The 18,416-nt window shown below is 49.8% G+C and overlaps 6 protein-coding genes across 6 annotated transcripts; 3 read left to right on the top strand and 3 right to left on the bottom strand.

Annotated features, from left to right (window-relative positions):
• Positions 1–84: 84 nt before the first annotated feature.
• ASPVEDRAFT_378411 (WD40 repeat domain-containing protein) lies at positions 85–1,598 on the bottom strand. The gene is made up of 4 exons (XM_040811584.1): positions 1,377–1,598; positions 972–1,313; positions 298–909; positions 85–229 (listed from the first exon to the last, which is right to left on the bottom strand). The coding sequence occupies exons 1-4, from the start codon at positions 1,432–1,434 to the stop codon at positions 207–209; spliced, it is 1,035 nt and encodes a 344-aa protein (XP_040673726.1). The 5' UTR covers positions 1,435–1,598; the 3' UTR covers positions 85–206.
• Positions 1,599–2,312: 714 nt separating this feature from the next.
• aspC (septin CDC12) lies at positions 2,313–3,858 on the bottom strand (the record flags this gene model as incomplete). Its single annotated transcript, XM_040807894.1, has 7 exons — positions 2,313–2,382; positions 2,445–2,953; positions 3,022–3,332; positions 3,395–3,557; positions 3,616–3,658; positions 3,728–3,741; positions 3,814–3,858. 7 exons carry the CDS (start codon positions 3,856–3,858, stop codon positions 2,313–2,315), a joined length of 1,155 nt encoding a protein of 384 aa, XP_040673727.1.
• A 420-nt stretch (positions 3,859–4,278) lies between these two features.
• Positions 4,279–7,573, top strand: ASPVEDRAFT_178942 (snoRNA-binding rRNA-processing protein PWP2). Its single transcript, XM_040808826.1, has 5 exons — positions 4,279–4,334; positions 4,414–4,526; positions 4,597–5,092; positions 5,143–5,390; positions 5,441–7,573. The coding sequence occupies exons 1-5, from the start codon at positions 4,317–4,319 to the stop codon at positions 7,272–7,274; spliced, it is 2,709 nt and encodes a 902-aa protein (XP_040673728.1). The 5' UTR covers positions 4,279–4,316; the 3' UTR covers positions 7,275–7,573.
• Positions 7,574–8,067: 494 nt separating this feature from the next.
• On the top strand, positions 8,068–9,882 carry ASPVEDRAFT_66120 (cytochrome P450; the record flags this gene model as incomplete). The annotated part of the gene is made up of 5 exons (XM_040815864.1): positions 8,068–8,253; positions 8,492–8,576; positions 8,636–8,704; positions 8,763–9,380; positions 9,467–9,882. 5 exons carry the CDS (start codon positions 8,068–8,070, stop codon positions 9,880–9,882), a joined length of 1,374 nt encoding a protein of 457 aa, XP_040673729.1.
• Positions 9,883–10,137: 255 nt separating this feature from the next.
• Positions 10,138–11,563, bottom strand: ASPVEDRAFT_378608 (uncharacterized protein). Its single transcript, XM_040811590.1, has 3 exons — positions 11,082–11,563; positions 10,927–11,004; positions 10,138–10,866 (listed from the first exon to the last, which is right to left on the bottom strand). The coding sequence occupies exons 1-3, from the start codon at positions 11,407–11,409 to the stop codon at positions 10,301–10,303; spliced, it is 972 nt and encodes a 323-aa protein (XP_040673730.1). The 5' UTR covers positions 11,410–11,563; the 3' UTR covers positions 10,138–10,300.
• Positions 11,564–16,574: 5,011 nt separating this feature from the next.
• Positions 16,575–18,168, top strand: ASPVEDRAFT_142812 (WD repeat RBAP46/RBAP48/MSI1 family protein; the record flags this gene model as incomplete). Its single annotated transcript, XM_040807872.1, has 6 exons — positions 16,575–16,593; positions 16,652–16,714; positions 16,775–16,880; positions 16,934–17,395; positions 17,451–17,936; positions 17,994–18,168. 6 exons carry the CDS (start codon positions 16,575–16,577, stop codon positions 18,166–18,168), a joined length of 1,311 nt encoding a protein of 436 aa, XP_040673731.1.
• Positions 18,169–18,416: the final 248 nt, after the last annotated feature.

Genomic DNA, 18,416 nt, shown 5'->3' on the forward strand with positions numbered 1-18,416 from the left:
CTGGTAAGGAGGAAAGGTGGGTGGGGCCTAGGTCTGATAATTGAGTTACCGCAATAGCCTCAGCTTTAAAAATGTGAAAGCCTGAAGGATTGTCGCATGCGCATTGGATTTCAGTTTTGGAAGGAGGCCCGTGGATTTCCGGTGGCGAGTCTCTTGAGCCAGCCAACCTCCGTGTTTAAGCGTCCAAGTCTTATCAGTGAGGATGTTTACCGATAGACTTTGACGGTTCCTGGAGCACCGCAGTCAGCGCCAAGCTTGGGTAGGCTAGGAATGTCAGAAAAGGGAGTGTGCACATACCATCGGAGCATCCGCCAGCCCAACACTTTGCCTTCTCATTCCACGCTACGTCGCTGACGGCTTTGACTTTCTCTCCTGCTGGAATGGACGCAATGAGATCTCCACTCAGGACGTCCCAGGTAAAAATATGTGCTTGCGCGAAGCGATCATCCTTGTTAGACTCGCTACCGCTGAGGACAATAGCGTCAGCCTTCGCGAATACGGACCGAATGCGCAGCTCCACGTTTCTATAACCGGTTGCTTTCCCCAATTTGAGAGGTGTGTTTTGAGCGGTATTTTGGGCGGTATCCTCCTGTCCAAATGACTTCAACAACTTTCCGTCATCGCGATCCAACAATCGGATTCGACTGTCGAGAGTAGACGTCAAAAGCGCATTCCCGTCTGCTGAGCACCGCACGCTTGTAACTGGATTCCCGAGAACATCCACCGTCGTCCTGCCCATGCGGATATCGTAGACCCGCGCGCGTCCATCATAGCTGCCGCTCGCGATTGAGTAGGTTGGTGCATGCACATGTAATGAGGAGACGGTGTCACCAGCCTCGCTCAGAGTCTGAATCGGCTTATGGGAATTTGAGCGGCCATCCCAAATATTGATCGTAGTATCAGCGCTGCCTACGCAGAAAGAAAGCCATTAAAATCAGTTCCATCGAAAATAATCATACTTAAATACTCACCGGATACAACAACCGCATCGTCCTCCCCAGCAAACTGTACCGCTTCCACCCTCGCGTTATGTCCACCCCAGCGCCTCACAGTGATACCCTGTTCAACATCCCATAGAAACACCTGCCGATCGCCGCCAACGCTCGCAAATTTCGAATTATCCGACGCAACCGCAATGTCTAGCACCGAGTACCCGTGTGCCTCGTACTTTTGGATCGGCGACGTCGTCTCGACAACGGAAGAAGTATTGTTGTTATTTGGGATTGCACGGGAGAGATGCACGGCGCGATCAGTGGACCCTGTCAGTATGTAGGTCCCAGGGCCACCTGAAAATGTCACCGCGTTCACGGGTCCTGCGATGGGGTGGTGAGTTAGCTAAGAGAGCTTTTTGCGGGGAAACTGTGTTTAGGAATTACCATGATGTGTCTTGAGGGTATGGACTAACTGCGAGGGGAATTTCCCTGTTGCAGTCATTGACGAGCCCTGGAGGGAATATAAATGTGGTTGACGATAAGATCAAGGCAAATCGAGCTTTGGAGCTTTGCGGTTGTCCATTTGTGATGTCGGTGCGGAAAGGCGGAAAACCCCGAGCGTTCGTTCTGGGTCTCACGAGAGTTTGATTATGGGGACAGGGCACTAAACCTAGTTGGGCTATATAGTTTCCGCATCATATCAGGCTCAGTGCCCTGTTCTCATAGCTGCGTGTTATCAACCTCAACCTCCTTCAATAATAATTTCACCATTCCGAAGCAGTGATTCAAATAGCCACTCTACCAAGCTTCTTAATTGTCGATTACAGTCGCATGGATAGGGTCGAAAGCATTATTGTCAGTTCCACCCAGTGCTTCCATTGCCCCTTGCTTCACGGTCGGGATATCAAGTATAACATTGGATATAGAATAGAGATAAGGCCTGGTCGTGAGACTTCTGCCCTTGCACCATACAGAAATGACGTTCATCTTAGAGTTGAGGGAGGCCAGCGCTACATAAAACCCTTGGAAAACTTCACGATGTGACAATTAAATCTGTATTGATTGAGATGCCGGATACAAGAGGGCTATTATCAAGGACGTAGACAAACCATCGCTAGCGACTAGCAAGCAAATTCAGAAAACAGGTCAAGCTAGACCGGATGGAGAAGCCAATATTTGTGGCGAGCTTCTGAGTAGTAAACACGATCCGAAAGTAATCACGGAGAATGTCAAAAGGCGAATAATGATAGAAAGGAAAAGAAACCGTCAAGGGGTAGTCGAGAGTAAAACCATATTAGTTGAGACGAATGCACACTTCTGCTTTTTCCACCGTCCGTAAAATAACCACTACCGCATGCCTCCAGTGGTACGAAAAGATGTCTAGCGACGGCCGTGGCTCCTAGTGGATGATCCCTGCAGCCCCTCGATTTCTCCCTCCAGCGACTTGATACTGTTTTGAAGTTAGCTAAAATACACCTTCGAGGGGCATGAATATGGGGGGCAGGAACATACGCAGCGTGGGTGGCCTCGAGGTCCTTGTTGAGGCGATCCCTCTCTGCAATGAGCTTCTGCTCCCACTGTCGGAACCGCGATTCCTCGAGCTTGACTTGGTCGGTAAAGCGTTTGCGCAGGTTCTCTTCCTCTTCCTTGAACTTGGGGTTGTCGAGCTTCCTCGGTCGGGCCTCACCGAATTTCCGGGTCTCCATTTGTTGTGCGCGGTACGCTTCGTAGTGTTGCTCCTCGGTTGTGTGGATGAGATCAAGCATGTGGGTACGGACGAGAATTGAGCGCAGCTTTTTGAAGTCGCAGTGCTCTTCATCCTCGACTTCGGCGACACCCCAAGCATATTGACGGCCCTTGACCACGCGGCCATCGTTGGTCTTCACATCCTTTTCGGAGCCGATAACAGCGAAAGGCATGGCAGCCTGCAAGCTGCGAGCGTGAGTGGCGGCAGTCTCGTCGTCCTCTTCCACGGGAGGGGTGTAGATCTTGATGCCCTGGGCTTCAATCACGGCTTGGACCTAGAGTTGGAGGGTAGAGTTAGTCCCTAGTAACTCGAAAAGGAATGATGCAAGAAAAGGTAGCTTACCCGTTGCTTGTACCGGGCGAGGTCGGCAGGGCTGAGAGTGTCGGCCTTGGCGATAACGGGAATCAGGTTAACACGGGAGCTCAGGCGCTTCATGACCTCAATGTCCAGGGGCTTCAGGGTGTGTCCAGTTGGGCGGATGAAATACAGGCACGCGTGGACACGCATGTCAATCTTGTCTGTTCGGCGGGGCTGCTGCTCCTGCAACATGTAAGACTCATGCTGGTCATCCAGGAACTCGATAACCGGTTGCCAGGAATCGCGGTTGTTGACGTAGTCACCAAATCCGGGGGTATCAATAACGGTCAAGCGAACTATACAGCGCAATGGTTGTTAGCCAGCCGTGACTCCTAACCCGGGACTATCCAAAATGAACCTTTGAAGAACTTCTCCTCTAATTCGGCCTTGGTGATTTCAATCTCGACAGTTCGGTCGATCTGCTTCTGGTGTCGGCGCTTGTGGTCGGCGTAGTTCTTGATGGTGGTGGAAAACAGAGTGTTGATGAACGTGGTCTTTCCCAATCCAGACTCTCCAGCAACCTGAGGAACTCAGTATTAGCTCCATGTATTAGTCCGATAGGGTATCAATTGAACGCACCATAATAGTAAAAGCCGCACCCCGCTTAGCAACAATCTTGTGTCTGGAGGATTTTCGTTAGAACCACACAGCTACTACACCTGATATCCGCATCCTCGCGAGCTGTACATACCGCTGGTTTGGGAGCTGTCGAGAAAGAATTCATCGTCAACATAAATTAAGTTTTAAATGGAATCAGGTATAATATTGAAGACTCACGTTGGCAATACCAATGGGCGAAGCAGTTTCGTTGATGGGGGCCATGATGATAAGGGGTCGACCAGCAAAGGAAGGTGGAAATCAATTGGACCGGGGACAGTACAACAACCCGAGGGCTTCCTGGGATGTAAAGAAGAATTAGGACAAGACGGAGGAAGAAGACCCTTCAGGAGTTGGTAGAGTCGGAGACAGCAGGGCAGTCGTCGAGAGAAGAGTAGGAGACAAGAGGACAGCAGCAAACGACCCGAATCTTGTTTGTGCCTGGTTGAGTCTAGTCTGGCTCCTGCTGCCCCTGAATCCAAAGAATCCGAACCCCCCAAAGTCACGTTTTTCGGGGATCTTTAGTCCTGAGGCACCAACGCTAGTGCGTTTCCAGACTAAGCTTTCGGCACCAGGAAAAACGGCTGATCCGAGCTCTTATCGCAGGGCCGACTTTTTTTGTGAAGATCTGAGCAAGTTGGTCGGCGAGTATATACTGAGGAGCGACTCTCTGGCTATCGACCATGAAGACCGATTTCAAGGTTAGTCTACATCAAAAATTGAGTGCTAGCTCTGCACAATTGGCTCTGAAGCTGCGACCATGCTAACAATCAACTCTAGTTCTCGAACCTCCTCGGTACGGTATATCGCAAAGGGAACCTTCTCTTCACGCCTGATGGGAACTGCTTAATTTCGCCGGTGGGCAACAGGGTCACCGTATTTGACCTAGTGAAGTATGTTTTGCGCGGCTTGATGTTTTCTCCATTCTATATTGCAGCTTTTTAACCCGGTGGTCGCATTTAGCAATACTTCCCATACGCTTCCTTTTGCGCACCGAACAAATATCGATCGACTAGACCTTACTCCGCGGGGCAACATTCTTCTTTCTGTCGACGAACATGGTCGCGCAATCCTAACCAACTTCCACCGTCGGGTCCAAATCTACAACTTTTCCTTCAAAGGCCGCGTTTCTGCCCTCAAATTCTCCCCATCCGGTCGTCACTTTGCTGTTGGTGTGGGTCGCCGGCTGCAAATATGGCACACCCCCGAAACGCCTACTGTCGGCGGTGATGGCGAAATCGATTTTGCTCCATTTGTCCTACACCGAGATCTCGCCGGTCATTTCGACGAAGTGCAGAGCATTGAGTGGTCGAGTGACTCTCGTTTCCTTTTGACGGCTTCGAAGGACTTGACGGCGCGGGTATGGAGCTTGGATCCCGAGGATGGCTTCGAGCCCACAACTCTCTCGGGTCACCGACAAGGAGTTAGAGCGGCTTTTTTCTCTGCCGATCAAGAGATGGTAGGTCTCTCCATCACCACTCTTGAAATTTGGGTCTAACGTAAAGGTAGATTTACACCGTCAGCCGAGATTGTGCGCTCTTTCGATGGGAATATGTCTCCAAAAAAGATCCAGACTCAATGGAGGATGTAGGCGAACCACGCTGGAGGATTGTCAAGAAAGAGTTCTTCCAACAGCCACATGCGACGGTTAAGTGCGCGGCATTCCATGGCCCCTCAAATCTGCTCGTCGTTGGCTTTTCGAACGGTCTGTTTGGCCTTTACGAACTACCGGAGTTTAATACGATACATCTTCTAAGGTATGTTGTCTTATTCTTAAGGGTGAACATGAAGCTGATTAAATACCTAGTATTGCTCAGAGTAATATTGACGTCGTGTCGATAAACAAATCTGGCGAGTGGCTAGCGTTTGGTTCCTCGAAATTCGGGCAATTGCTAGTTTGGGAATGGCAGTCAGAGTCGTACATTCTGAAACAGCAGGGCCATTTGGATTCAATGAATGCGCTTGTATACTCACCCGATGGCCAAAGGATCGTCACTGCTGCCGATGACGGCAAGGTCAAGGTCTGGGACGTCAAATCTGGTTTCTGCTTGGTGACATTTACCGAGCACTCCAGTGGGGTGACGGCGTGCGAGTTCTCAAAGAAGGGAAATGTATTGTTTACAGCCTCGTTAGATGGATCAGTGAGGGCATGGGATCTGATCCGCTACCGAAATTTCCGCACGTTCACGGCCCCATCTCGACTTCCTTTCGCCTCTCTCGCGGTCGACCCCAGTGGCGAAGTTATTTGTGCTGGATCTCCAGACTCCTTCGATATCCATGTATGGTCAGTACAGACCGGACAACTACTTGATCAACTATCTGGCCACGAGGGACCCGTATCAGCCTTGGCGTTTGCAGCAGATGGCAATCACTTGGTCAGTGGCAGTTGGGACCGTACCGTTCGTATCTGGAGTATCTTTGGGAGAACCCAGACTAGCGAGCCCCTGGTGCTTACCTCGGATATACTGAGCGTCGCTTTCCGGCCGGATGGGAAGCAAATAGCAGCGTCCTCTTTAGATGGGCAATTGACCTTCTGGTCGGTGGCTGACGCTGTACAAGAGACCGGTATTGATGGGCGCCGCGATATCTCGGGAGGTCGCAAAGTCACAGACCGCACGACCGCCGCCAACGCCGCTGGCACGAAATCCTTCCATTGCATCACATACAGCGCCGATGGAAGCTGTGTCCTCGCTGCCGGTAACAGCAAATTTATCTGCCTGTACGATGTTGTGTCAGGTTGCCTGGTCAGAAAATACACCGTCTCCGTGAACACATCTCTGGATGGTACTCAGGAGTTCCTCAACAGCCGCGATCTGACGGATGCTGGCGCTCGAGGACTCATCGATGAGACTGGAGAAGCCTCAGACCGCGAGGAACGCATCGATCGGTCTCTTCCTGGAGCAAAGCGTGGTGACGCCGGTTCGCGGAGTACTCGACCTGAAGTTCGTGTCAGCGGTGTGGATTTCGCTTCGACGGGCCGCTCGTTCTGTGCAGCCTCTACAGAAGGTCTTCTGATTTATAGCTTGGACACGGAATTTGTTTTCGACCCGTTTGACCTTGACATTTCTATTACACCCGATACCATTCTTGCTACAGTGGAAGGTGCCAAAAAGGCAGCGGAAACTGGCGACATAAACAACGATGACACATTCTTGAAGGCGTTGGTCATGGCATTCCGCCTAAATGAGGCCAAGCTTATCAGTGCCGTCCATGAAGCCATCCCACCCTCAGATATCGCCCATGTTGTTCGCTCCGTCCCGACTGTATACCTCCCTCGCCTGCTTCGATTCGTTGCCCACTCCTGTGAGCAGACGCCACATCTCGAATTCAACCTACTCTGGATCGAGTCTCTGTTGAGTAGTCACGGCAGATATTTCAAGGACAATGCAGGCACGCTAGGGCCCGAGCTTCGTGCTGTCCAGCGCGCTCTTGACGACATCAACGAAAACCTAAAACGCCTCTCGGAAAAGAACCTTTATGATCTCAACTTCCTTCTCGCAAAGCCGATGCTGGCTGGAAAGAAAGAACCTTTATTTCCCAAAGCAATCGACACGATCGACGGAGCGTCTACTGGGAATGGCGATACGGCCATGAGCGATGGTGGCGACGATGCGGAAGGTGAATGGCTTGGTCTTGAATGATTAATCATATGCCAGCTTCTTTCTAGCAAACTTTGCCCTGTTTCAGTAATTTGCATTTGCGCATGGCGTTCTATTTCTGTGATGCTATATACCTTGGAAGATAAACAGGGACAATCAAAAGTTCTCGTGTCCTTAGTGTACATAGACTGTGCGATAGCACATCAATCGAGCCTGTTCGGAGAAAGCCTTGGAGTATCTATCAAAGCCTTTGTAGAATGATGCTTGTCCTCGAACTCGACAGGATTGTTAGCTTGCTTTGTAAAGCCGTTTACCAAGACAGATCTTCACTTAGACTAGACCATATCCTATGACTAACTTCAATTCACTATTTAGGCCTCAATCAGGGTGCTAGATCCTTTGCTATTTGTTACCACTGCATTATCCTATTCACAAAAACAAATTATACAACGGCTTTGACGGCATCTCCCACACAAAGACAGGCCTAGAATGTGCTTTCAAGTCCATGTCCAACCATATATCTGTGAATAAACCCCCGGGTGAGTCAAAGAAGATATAATGCCCTCGTTCCACCCAAAAAAAAAAGGACGCACTCTCTATTCACAGGTCCACGCGATATGTAACAGTTTATATAAGGACAGAGGTATACAGTGCTGTGGATTGGTGTTAATCTCAGTTCTTGCTCCGCGATATTTCACAGATCTGCTATGCTTCAGGGTCTCCCTGGGCTTTCGCTGTAACTACATCTCACGTCCATATAACCCTATCTATACAGACCTGCGCGAACTAACGGCCCCTGCAGCAGCAGCCAGATTTATTCGAGATACTCATAAAGATGCCACCTCTTGTTTTACTTGCCGTGTCTCTTACATTCGTGGCCTGGCTCTTCTCGAAGCCTGCTGGTGTCACCGTCGCTCTCGATATTCCAACCGTATCCTACGGCCGTCCCGTCCCTGACTTTATCAACCGGCTCCTGTTCGTCGTCAAGGGCCCGGCTCTCATCTATGAGGGCTACAGAAAGGTACGTCTTGCTGTCAACAATTGAGCCTTCTAGTTTGCTAATATTCGTCTTCTTAGTACAAAGACGTGCCATATCGAGTGCGCAAGGTCGATGCAGATATCGTCGTACTCCCTGCCAAATACCTTCCCCATGTTCGACAGATTCCTCATACAAAGTTGAGTCTTTTGGATGCACAGTTCGATGTGAGTTGGCTCCCCCCCCCCCATTCTCTTATTTTATTGAAACTGACCCCTGGCAGAGTGTTTGTGGCCAGTATACCGGTATTCTGATTGACAACAACCTGCCGGCCCACACTGTTACCAAAAAGCTGAATCCAGCCCTGAGTAAGTCCCCCTTCCTCTTGTTTGATCCCATAACAATAAAACAGCTAACAGTGAAACAGCTCGGCTTATTCCCAAAGTTGTTGACGAGCTTCAGCATGCTTTTGAAGTCGAAGTGCCTGAATGCAACGGTAAGTGACCCCCTCCATTTTAAACTGGCCTAGTCCGTATGCTAACATCAGAAACCAGATAAATGGGTTCCCGTCAACATTTACTACCTGATTCTGAAGCTCATTAACCGGTCCACATCCCGCATAATTGTCGGCGACACCCTCTGTCGAAGCGAACAATGGCTCGACACCGTGACCAGATACACAGAGAACCTAGGCTTGACAATCATACTTCTTCGTCCTCTTCCCCGATTTCTCCGTCCCTTAGTCGCAAGGATCCTCCCAAGCGTCCGGTACCTCAAAAGGACCCTCAGATGGGTCACAGAGGATGTCTTCGTGCCGATGATTCTGCAACGCCGTGAAGCCGAAGCTAGCGACCCCGAATACCAGAAGCCTGACGACTTCATGCAATGGATGATGGATAGCGCGGATAGCGAGTTTGATAAAGATCCCGGGAACATCGCCCACGGGTTGATGATCATAATGGCATTGGCTGTCATTCATACCTCCACTATGCTCATAACCCAGGGCCTGTACGATCTCATGATCCGCCCCGAGTACCTAGAGCCCCTGCGTCATGAGATCATTGATACACTCAAAGACGGCTGGGCAAATGCTACCAAGGCCGACTTTGCGGCTCAGGTTCATCTGGATAGTTTCCTCCGTGAGTCTCAGCGCTTGCACCCTACCAGTGAAGGTAAGTAAGTCATCAATTGATATCCAGATAGCCATCCATTTCCCCTTTCCGTCCACCGACACATCAACTAACATCGCGTTTTACAGTCAACGTCCATCGAATCGCGAGAGAAACAATAGTATTCCCTGACGGCTTCAAAATCCCCAAAGGCACATACGTCACCTTCCCAGCCGGACCCCTCTCACGGGACCCATCCCTCATCGACTCCCCCGAAACCTTCGATGGGTTCCGATGGTGTAAGGACCCTGAGGCTCGCAATCAAAGCCTTGTCTCGGTAAATCAGCTGAACCTACATTTCGGGTTTGGACGTCAGGCTTGTCCTGGCCGCCACTTTGCGACCAATACATCCAAGGCGATTCTCAGCCGCCTGCTTGTTGAATATGACATGAAGTTTGAGGAGGGGAAGGAGGGGAAGCGGCCTATGAATATTCGGAATGGGGAGCAGATTATGCCTAACTTCTACACGAAGGTTTTGCTTAAGAAAAGGCCGGTGAATATTTAGGCCTCTGTCGCGTGGATTGAATGATGGTGGGTATTTTTGCAAGAATGTAAGATATGAACCATGGATAGCTATGGTTTTGGTGGGTTGAATCATGGTATGAATAACTAATTACCCCTTTTTTTATATTCTGGTGAAGGCGTTTGGAGCGGAGTTATGGATATAAAATTGGCTGTTCCAATGTTTAATATTCGGTGCTTTTGTTATAACTATACTCAAGATGAAGAATTTAACGGATTATTTAATACCTTGCGATCACAACAGACACACTAATACTTGCGACAGATAAATCAAATCTGGAATAGATAGTAATTCAGAATTAGAGCACCAGTTCAATATCTTGCAAGCTAAATTCTTAGAGAATAGCAACCGCATTCGGCGGACTGGCCACGCCCCCAGGAACCTAGGTATACAACAACCATCAACAATCAACTCCCACTATGACAAAATGGAGATCATAGGGATAACATACCTTAAGCGGCACACTCGACAAGAAAAAGCTCCACCTCCCCTTCTCCCTACAATACCTTGCCAGCTCCTCTAAATCAAAATATTCCCCAATTGGCATCCCCCATCCACTTAGACACCACTGATGCAGAGTAACCTCAGCCGGCGTGCCCTCCCTCACCAATGGCGCAGGCTCAAAGCTCGGACAATCACTCGCAATAGCCGCAAACTGATTCGCCCACAGCCAGCGCAGGGTTTTCTCGCCGTTCTCGATCCCCGCAAAGTCAGGCGTGGGGCGAGTAGCGATAGCATGCTCTTCGTCGGGGCTGAGTTTGTTGTAGGCCTCTGTGAATCCCGTACGGATGAAGAGGATGTCTCCGGCGCGCGGGGTGAGGTTTGTTTCCTGAAGTATCTGGATGATTGAAGAGAGGGGTATTGTGCTTGTTTTGAAGGGTGTCAAAGGGATAGAGTTCTTGTTCGCCCAAGTTGCATAGTCGATTAGGATTCCGCGGCCGACTACACCGCCGGTGTTAGACCATGCTGTATACAGGATGTCATTAGTTGGTCTCTTTTGGTCCTTAGGGGGGGTTGAAAACTAACCGTCAATCCCAATTACCCTAGACTGATTCAATTCATCCAACGAATGCCCGTTGAAGTAAACCCCGTGCGTTTGGTTTCCTTTAGTATAACACCACCAGCCCATACATCAGCGATCAGGTAACCTCACAAGGAACGTAGCCACAATGAAAACTCACCATAGTGCCGAAACCCATCCCACTGCGTACTTGTCTGCGTGTTAAACGTCAAGACATCATCATTGACGATCCTTGGCGCCTTGTTGATGAGCTCCTGCTTGAAGGGATTCCGGCCAAAGCTGGGGTACGGCACCCGATTCAACGGAAGATCAAGTGAGATTCGAACACCGTCGCGTATTTCCTCGGAGGCCGCTCTACGAACAAGCTCTGGGGTGAGCAGGTTGAGCATGCCTAGCTCATTTCCAGGACCGAAGAGGCCCCATGCGTTGCCTGGAGGCCCGTTCGGGTCGAGGGTGAGGTTGTCGAAGGTGGGAATGGAGGGCGCCATTATTGATCTACAGAAGGCTTAGGTGTTGAGCTTGGTACGATGAAAATATTGAGAAAGAGGGATTAAAATTACACGATTCGGTTATCCTGCCTCGGATAATTATCCACTGAGGCGCGAGATAGATACAGAGCTCGGAAAGAGGCCGGTGATGGAGCTGGAACTGCGGGGAAAAGGTGGGGAGTGCCGAGCTTGGTTCAATCGAGGAATACAAGTTTATACACAGAATTGGCACCCTCTATCGTACACAATATAATAAGACTATAGCCAGTCCTAGCTCAGCGACGCTCGAGAGCCCATATGTAAAGAATATCACGCGTTTCCAGTAGTAGCAGCCGCGCCTCTTCCACGATTGCCTCCCCGACCTCGATAACCGTTTCCTCGATCAGCACCACGGCCTCGACCTCGGCCTCGACCGCCACGGGACTCTAGGCCATTAGGTGGAGGAACTTGGGAATAGTTCTTTGGCCGGAAGTTCGGGTTGTTCTGGACAACGCCAGCATCGGGGTCGGTATGTTCCACCGAGACATAGCCACCACGTCCACGCGCCATACTGCCGCGACCACCTCGACCTCTGCCACCACGAGCAGCGCCGTTCATATCGTTTTGCGGCCGGAAAGGCAAGTTTGTGGTTCCATTATGTCCACCACGCCCCCTTGCCGCTGCACCAGACACTATACCACGGAATGAGCCTCGAAGTGGTGGCGGAGCGGGAGCTTCTTTCAGCTGTCCCTGACCACCAGGGCCCAAAGGCGCACCGTATCCTGCGACAGTCAAAGGAGAGGGTTGGTTTTGTTGTTTTTGGTTTACCGCTGCCCTAGTGCTGGCGATGAGCTGTCGGTAGGAAACGTTAAGGACAGATGAAGCCAGAACGGTTTGTCCGCGGAATGGAGAGCAGCGGTCTCCCAGGGTTGTGCCGCTCATGAAAGCAACGTCAAAAACAACATCGAGCAGAATAGTTCTCGGTGTCCGTGTGAGTCCAACCACCGTTCCTCGTGTAGCGATGGGGACTTTTCCAGAGTCCTGGGCGTAAACAACACGATCTCCAAGCTTGAAGGTCTGGTTTCCTAGCCGGTGCTCAACGTCAGATGGGCGGAGAAGTCCACTTCGGGGAATATCCCTCATTTTCTTCGCTTCCATTGGCGGCTGGCTTCTTAGAAGTTGGTCGGCATCCTGCTCAATGAGTTTCACAACGTCTGAATCAAGCTGCTCTGCCTCCAAAGGAACTCTCTCGAAATTTTTCGCTTCGATTTCCTTAAGCCAGGATTTGATCTCGTTTATCTTTTCCAGTGCAACGTCCGCTGGATAAAAGTCGGTGGGCTGGTACCTATCATTCCGAGGGTTACGTTGAATACCCGCGATAAACTCTGGGAATTTGATCATATATTGCTGCAGTAGGCCAACTGCCTTTGCACTGAACTCCCAACCTGAGTCTCCGCGACGTGAATATCCAAGAACTTTTTGCTTCCTAGCCTCAAATTTCAGATTGAGCCCCAGGTTAGCACGTTGGCCCTCAACATCCACAGAGAATGACGAGGTGATTTTCGCCAAAACCAAGGGGTTCAAACGTAAATTCTTGGCAATCGCAAAGGATGGCATGTATGGACAAAGTGCTTCCGCGCTTTTCGCACGCTCTCTTCCAAACTCAGGCTCACGACCCTTAATAGAAGCAATGAGTCCATTTACCTTACCATCATCATGACCAGTGATATGAACAGGTCTGCCGTAGTTGAACTCGCCGAGGAAAAATGCGCGAGAGCCTTCTGGGAACTCTTGCTCAACCGGTAGAGCTTCCCGTTCAATAAATCGTTCATCAGGGTTGATCACTTCATCAACAACAAGTTGCAGTGCATAATCCGTCTCCTGCCCAGGGATGTCCGCGAATTCTTTAATGGTAGCACCCGCATCGGTTTTTATGAGACCCTTCAAAAGTTGGACATGCACCATGGCCTCGACAGGACCAATGATGGTGCCAAACCTCCTGCTGTAAATACCCTCAATCTTGTCCGCCTTCTTTTTCCATTGCTCGATCTCGACGTCCGAATGAGGGGTTGGAAGAGGGTGTGTTTCTCCCTCCGGGATAGTATAAGAAAATAGTTCGTCGGAAACGCGGATAACGAGTGCTTCTTGCAGGAATGGATATCCCACAAAAACTCGCTGTCCAAGCTTCTTCTTAGCTAGCTCAGAGCTAGACCGACTTCCCGGGTCAAGCACGGTAACTACCATGCTTTCATTACGACTTTCTTGTTGAAAAACACAGACTCCGTGGAATCCCAATTGCCCAGCGTGGGGCAACGTCTTCAAACTAGGGAAACCCGCAAGGGCTGACGCCCCAAGATGCACACCATCAACGAGGCCAACATATGGCTCTAGTCCGTCCATCGTCGGTAGGTCAAAGACGTTTTGAATACAGTGGCAGTTAGGGATGTCGGGAAAGACCCCCGGAAATGATGAGGGGTAGGTATACTGTGTGTCCGGCGAGTACACAAATTTCAGGCTAACCCCAAAGCCATTCCGCGCCTTCTCATCTGGGGCCAATAGGTGTTCTTTTGTTGCGAGCGCATCCAGGAGGCGACGCTCATCGATAAACGGGATTTTAACAACTGCCTCCCATTCCATCTTCTTCCCGTTCATATCCAATTCAAAGTCACGGGGGTAGAAGTCAATAATGGGCGAGTCTGGTGAAGACATCAAGTCGTGATAGGCTTTGGGAACAATTTTCTTGCTGCGATCGGGAAGCACACCCATGAGCTGATCATAAGGTCTGAACGGTCTCCCGAGTCGGAAGTTCATATCTGCCTTCAAGCCCTTTTTGACATCTGGGACATATTAGCATCTCTTCCTGTAATTCGCAAGGCCATAGGAACCACAAACCTGAAATCATCGGGGCGTAATGTGAATTGAAAAACCAGGGCCAAGATGCAATGCCTCGGTAATAATAGAATAGAACCCACTGAAGACCTTGGACATAGTTCTCCGTTAGGTTTCGCATTTCCTCCTGGTTGTCCAGGCCCCAGCCGAATTTTTCCGTATAGTACTTGTCTTTCCAATCTTGAAACTTCTCTTCGTACTTCTTTTGAGCCGCTACTTGAGCTTCCTCCGCAGACAATTCTTGGACCTTAGCGTTTTCATATTTGCGGATGATCCGCTGGACCGCCATAGAGGCCTCCTCATCTTCCTCCTCTTCGCTGTCATCGTCTTCACTGGGTGGGAATTGAACTCGAATGAATCGGTCTCCGTCATCGTTCGAAACTGTACTCCAAGGCAACCGAAGGTCGCCAGCGAGTTGCTCCACAAACTTACGGTCCCTAGCCGGGAGCGTAGGTGGAAAGTCAAGAGGCTTGGAATCTGCCGCCTTTCCAGGTCGGTTCAAAACGTACTTCTTGACAGTCTTAAGGATGTTTTTCTGATCAGGCGTGACGGTAAATGTTTTTGGCTTTGCGTCTGTATCCACCCCATTTTCGTCACTGTTCTGCTTTGCTCGCATCCACGCCGCATCTGAATATTCGCTTTCGAAGAAACGGTATTCCACATGGCTCAATCCATCCAGAAGCATACCGAGTCGTTCGAGGTTGATTGTACCTTGCTCGTTGATATATCCCCCCATCTTGGGCAAAGTCTCTTTGTAAACTTTGAACATCAGCGACAATGCACCTTCATTGATGTGAAGGTTGGGCAAATTGGGTAAAAAGTCGTTTCCAACGAAGAACGCCATGAGAATGAAATCGTCAATCACGTGTTCAAATTCATATGGGAAATTTATGATCCCTTCTTCCTCGAGTTCCTGAAATTCCAGCTCTAGGTACTCTCTAACCATACTTAAATGCAAGAGATAGAAATTTTGGTGCTCAAGCTCTTTGGGCTTTTTCTGCACCTGTCGGCCGAATGTAACCTCCTCGCGGAGAAGGCAAAAGTGCGGGTCATGGCTAAGTAGACCAAGCATGATCAGATCAGCATCAAGGCCATACAAACAATGACGAACGTTGGGGTCGTATCCAGGCTGCGCTTTCGCGTGCCGGATGTATTCCATGATTTTATGTTCACCCTCACCGGGCACTTCGTGGCCGGAAAGCACAATCTCCACACCTTGCCAATCCTTATCTTCAGATATTTTCTTGCTGATGAAATATTTCAGTTGCTCGGTGAGCTTTGCCATAAACTCCGTACCCGGAGTGATACAGTTGCTGTCGAAAGCATCCTCCTTCGGCATTTCCACTCCTTGCGCAATTGCCTTCTCTTTCGCCGTTTCAGCATCCAGAGCCGTTCGGAATCGCCGCGCGCGCTGTTGATTCATTTTAGCACGTGGTGCGACACCGTCCACGGCCATGAAGAAAAGTTTCTTCGGTTTGATTTTGCCATACAAATGTTCGATGTAATTAAAGATGGCTATAAACATCTTATCTTCGGTCATTCGGAAAGTCGGAGAGTCACTATCCTTGTGTGTGCAGTTATGGATAATGCCGTTCATGTCAAGATATAGGTTATCAAACTCCGGTATCCGGTTCTCCGCGATCAACATGGAGATCGCGGGATACCGTTCGCTCAGCCAGCGGAAGAACTTGGGAACACCCATGGTGACTCAAGGTATTATCAAATCGGGAAGAGTAGTAAGATGGCGAAAAGGAGCAGGCGAAAAGTCCGTGGTGTATTCGTGACCGTCGTATGCGTCGTCAGAAACCCAATAAAGAAACCAAGCTTCAAGGCGCAAAATATCCGATGAGATCGTAGATCAAAGGAAAAATGATCAAAAATACTCAAGGAGCGTGAAAGAGCAACATAAGAAGGAACAATGTTTCCAAGCAGAGAAATAAACTAGAACGTCAAACAAAAGAAGATGAAGTTACCTAGAAGGTGTTGGTGGAAAGATGATTCACTTAAGGTGGCTGACACCGCCTTGGGCTCACCACAGAGAGCTGGAGCCCGAGCCGCAGAGCGGAACCCCGTTTGGGAATAGCTCCGCCAAGCCCATAACCACCAAAATAGGTTTAGGGTGCAGACGCCCATTAACGCGCTGCCAACAACTGTCGCGTTTCGAAAGAAGCTCCGTCCGCAACTGCAAAGCTCTCTCGCTCCGGTGTTGAACAGCAACGTCGCTGTTTTTTAACCCCGTCCTGCGCAAACACCCATAGACTGTGCTCACACCCTTCCCATACTACCCAATTAACGCTATGGAGCCCTATGATGACGGTGCGATTTTCTTCCTCAATCGCTTTGCGCGCAACGAATTATCTAACCTTCCCCGTAGGTTTCATTGAGGAGCAGGAGGAGCAAGAGGAGGAACGCACTGAGGAAAAGATCATTAACGAAGGTAAATAATCCTGAACCCTCATACGGTTGTCGGCATCCGGACTAAAGCCCATTGTCTCAGAATACAAGACATGGAAAAAGAACGCTCCCTTCCTTTACGACATGATCCTCAGCACCGCACTAGAGTGGCCCACCCTCACAACGCAATGGCTGCCTGACAAACAAGAGTATGCAAACCTGTGCTACAGCGATCGACGTGCTTTCTAATGTTTTCATATAGAGTCCCGGACAAGCCGTATTCCACCCACCGCCTGCTCCTAGGAACCCACACCTCCAGCGACGCTCAAAATTATCTTCAGATCGCTCATGTTCAACTACCTAACCCTAATGCTCCTAACCCCGATGACTACGACGAAGAGCGTGGGGAAATCGGCGGCTATGGTGGCAGCTCAAAGAAAGCTCCGATGGAAATCAAGTTCAACATCGTGCAGAAAATTGACCACAAGGGCGAAGTCAACAAAGCACGATACCAGCCACAAAACCCGAACATAATCGCTACAATGTGTACGGACGGGAGAGTGATGGTTTGGGATCGCTCAAAACACCCCAGTCTCCCAACAGGGAATGTAAACCCCCAGATGGAACTTCTTGGGCATAAGCAAGAAGGATTCGGACTCAGCTGGAGTCCTCATGTTGTGGGCAACCTCGCCACAGGAAGCGAGGACAAGACAGTCCGCCTCTGGTATGGGATACCTGGTTTGGTGCCTGTAAATCAACCTGTCGCTAACACGAGCTAGGGATCTTACCACATACACAAAGGGCAACAAGGCAGTCCAGCCAGTCCGAACCTATACCCACCACTCGTCGATTGTTAATGATGTTCAATACCATCCCCTTCACTCCTCCCTTATCGGAACTGTATCAGACGATATCACTCTTCAAATTCTCGACACGCGAGTTGCGGAGACTACTCGCGCCGCCGCATCAGCTGGAGGCCAGCACCGTGATGCCATTAACGCTGTTGCTTTCAATCCTGCTGCTGAAACTGTTCTGGCTACGGGCTCTGCGGATAAGACCATCGGTCTATGGGATCTGCGTAACCTGAAGACCAAGCTACACACACTCGAAAACCACGCCGACTCCGTCACCTCGATCTCTTGGCATCCATTCGAAGAGGCCGTACTTGCAAGTGCAAGCTACGACCGCAAGATCATGTTCTGGGACTTAAGCCGGGCCGGCGAAGAACAGACTCCTGAGGATGCCCAAGACGGGCCACCAGAACTGTACGTACTTCTCATGTCAAATATTTGGGCTTGTTACTAACATCGGGTTTCCTACAGACTGTTCATGCACGGTGGTCATACCAACCGTATCTCCGACTTCAGTTGGAACCTTAATGACCCTTGGGTTCTTTGCTCCGCTGCGGAGGACAATCTCTTACAGGTGTGGAAGGTCGCGGATGCCATTGTTGGTAAGGATATGGAGGACGTGCCGACCGAGGAGTTGGAGCCTTGACTCAGCGATCACTAGAGCGTTTTCTCGTTTTTCCTCCCAAACTATTGCGAAACTTCCATACTCGAGAGGCGAATATATTTATTGATCTTGTACTTTTCATATCTCTTTATTTTCTTCTGTACTTGAAAACTGTCATTGCACGATACAATCAGTCTATGGACAGCATTTTGACCTTCTTTTCCTCAGTAACAAAAAGTCGGCCGTGAATTTGGCAAACACAAAAGTATCCGCAGTGGGAGAATTCTGTC

The sequence above is a fragment of the Aspergillus versicolor genome, assembly GCF_001890125.1.
Source record: "Aspergillus versicolor CBS 583.65 unplaced genomic scaffold ASPVEscaffold_14, whole genome shotgun sequence".
Classification (NCBI taxonomy): Eukaryota; Fungi; Ascomycota; class Eurotiomycetes; order Eurotiales; family Aspergillaceae; genus Aspergillus; species Aspergillus versicolor.

Bases quoted from the DNA above. Each gene is read 5' to 3' on its own strand.
- ASPVEDRAFT_378411 (XM_040811584.1), bottom strand. From the start codon at position 1,434: ATGACTGCAACAGGGAAATTCCCCTCGCAGTTAGTCCATACCCTCAAG. The intron at 1,314-1,376 runs GTAATTCCTAAA...ACCCCATCGCAG, and splicing joins TACCCTCAAGACACATCATG to GACCCGTGAACGCGGTGACA. The intron at 230-297 runs GTATGTGCACAC...GCGGTGCTCCAG, and splicing joins GGCTGGCGGATGCTCCGATG to GAACCGTCAAAGTCTATCGG.
- ASPVEDRAFT_178942 (XM_040808826.1), top strand. The intron at 4,527-4,596 runs GTATGTTTTGCG...GGTCGCATTTAG, and splicing joins ACCGTATTTGACCTAGTGAA to CAATACTTCCCATACGCTTC. The intron at 5,093-5,142 runs GTAGGTCTCTCC...ACGTAAAGGTAG, and splicing joins TCTCTGCCGATCAAGAGATG to ATTTACACCGTCAGCCGAGA.
- ASPVEDRAFT_378608 (XM_040811590.1), bottom strand. From the start codon at position 11,409: ATGGCGCCCTCCATTCCCACCTTCGACAACCTCACCCTCGACCCGAAC. The intron at 11,005-11,081 runs GTGAGTTTTCAT...GTTATACTAAAG, and splicing joins GGATGGGTTTCGGCACTATG to GAAACCAAACGCACGGGGTT. The intron at 10,867-10,926 runs GTTAGTTTTCAA...TCCTGTATACAG, and splicing joins TAGGGTAATTGGGATTGACG to CATGGTCTAACACCGGCGGT.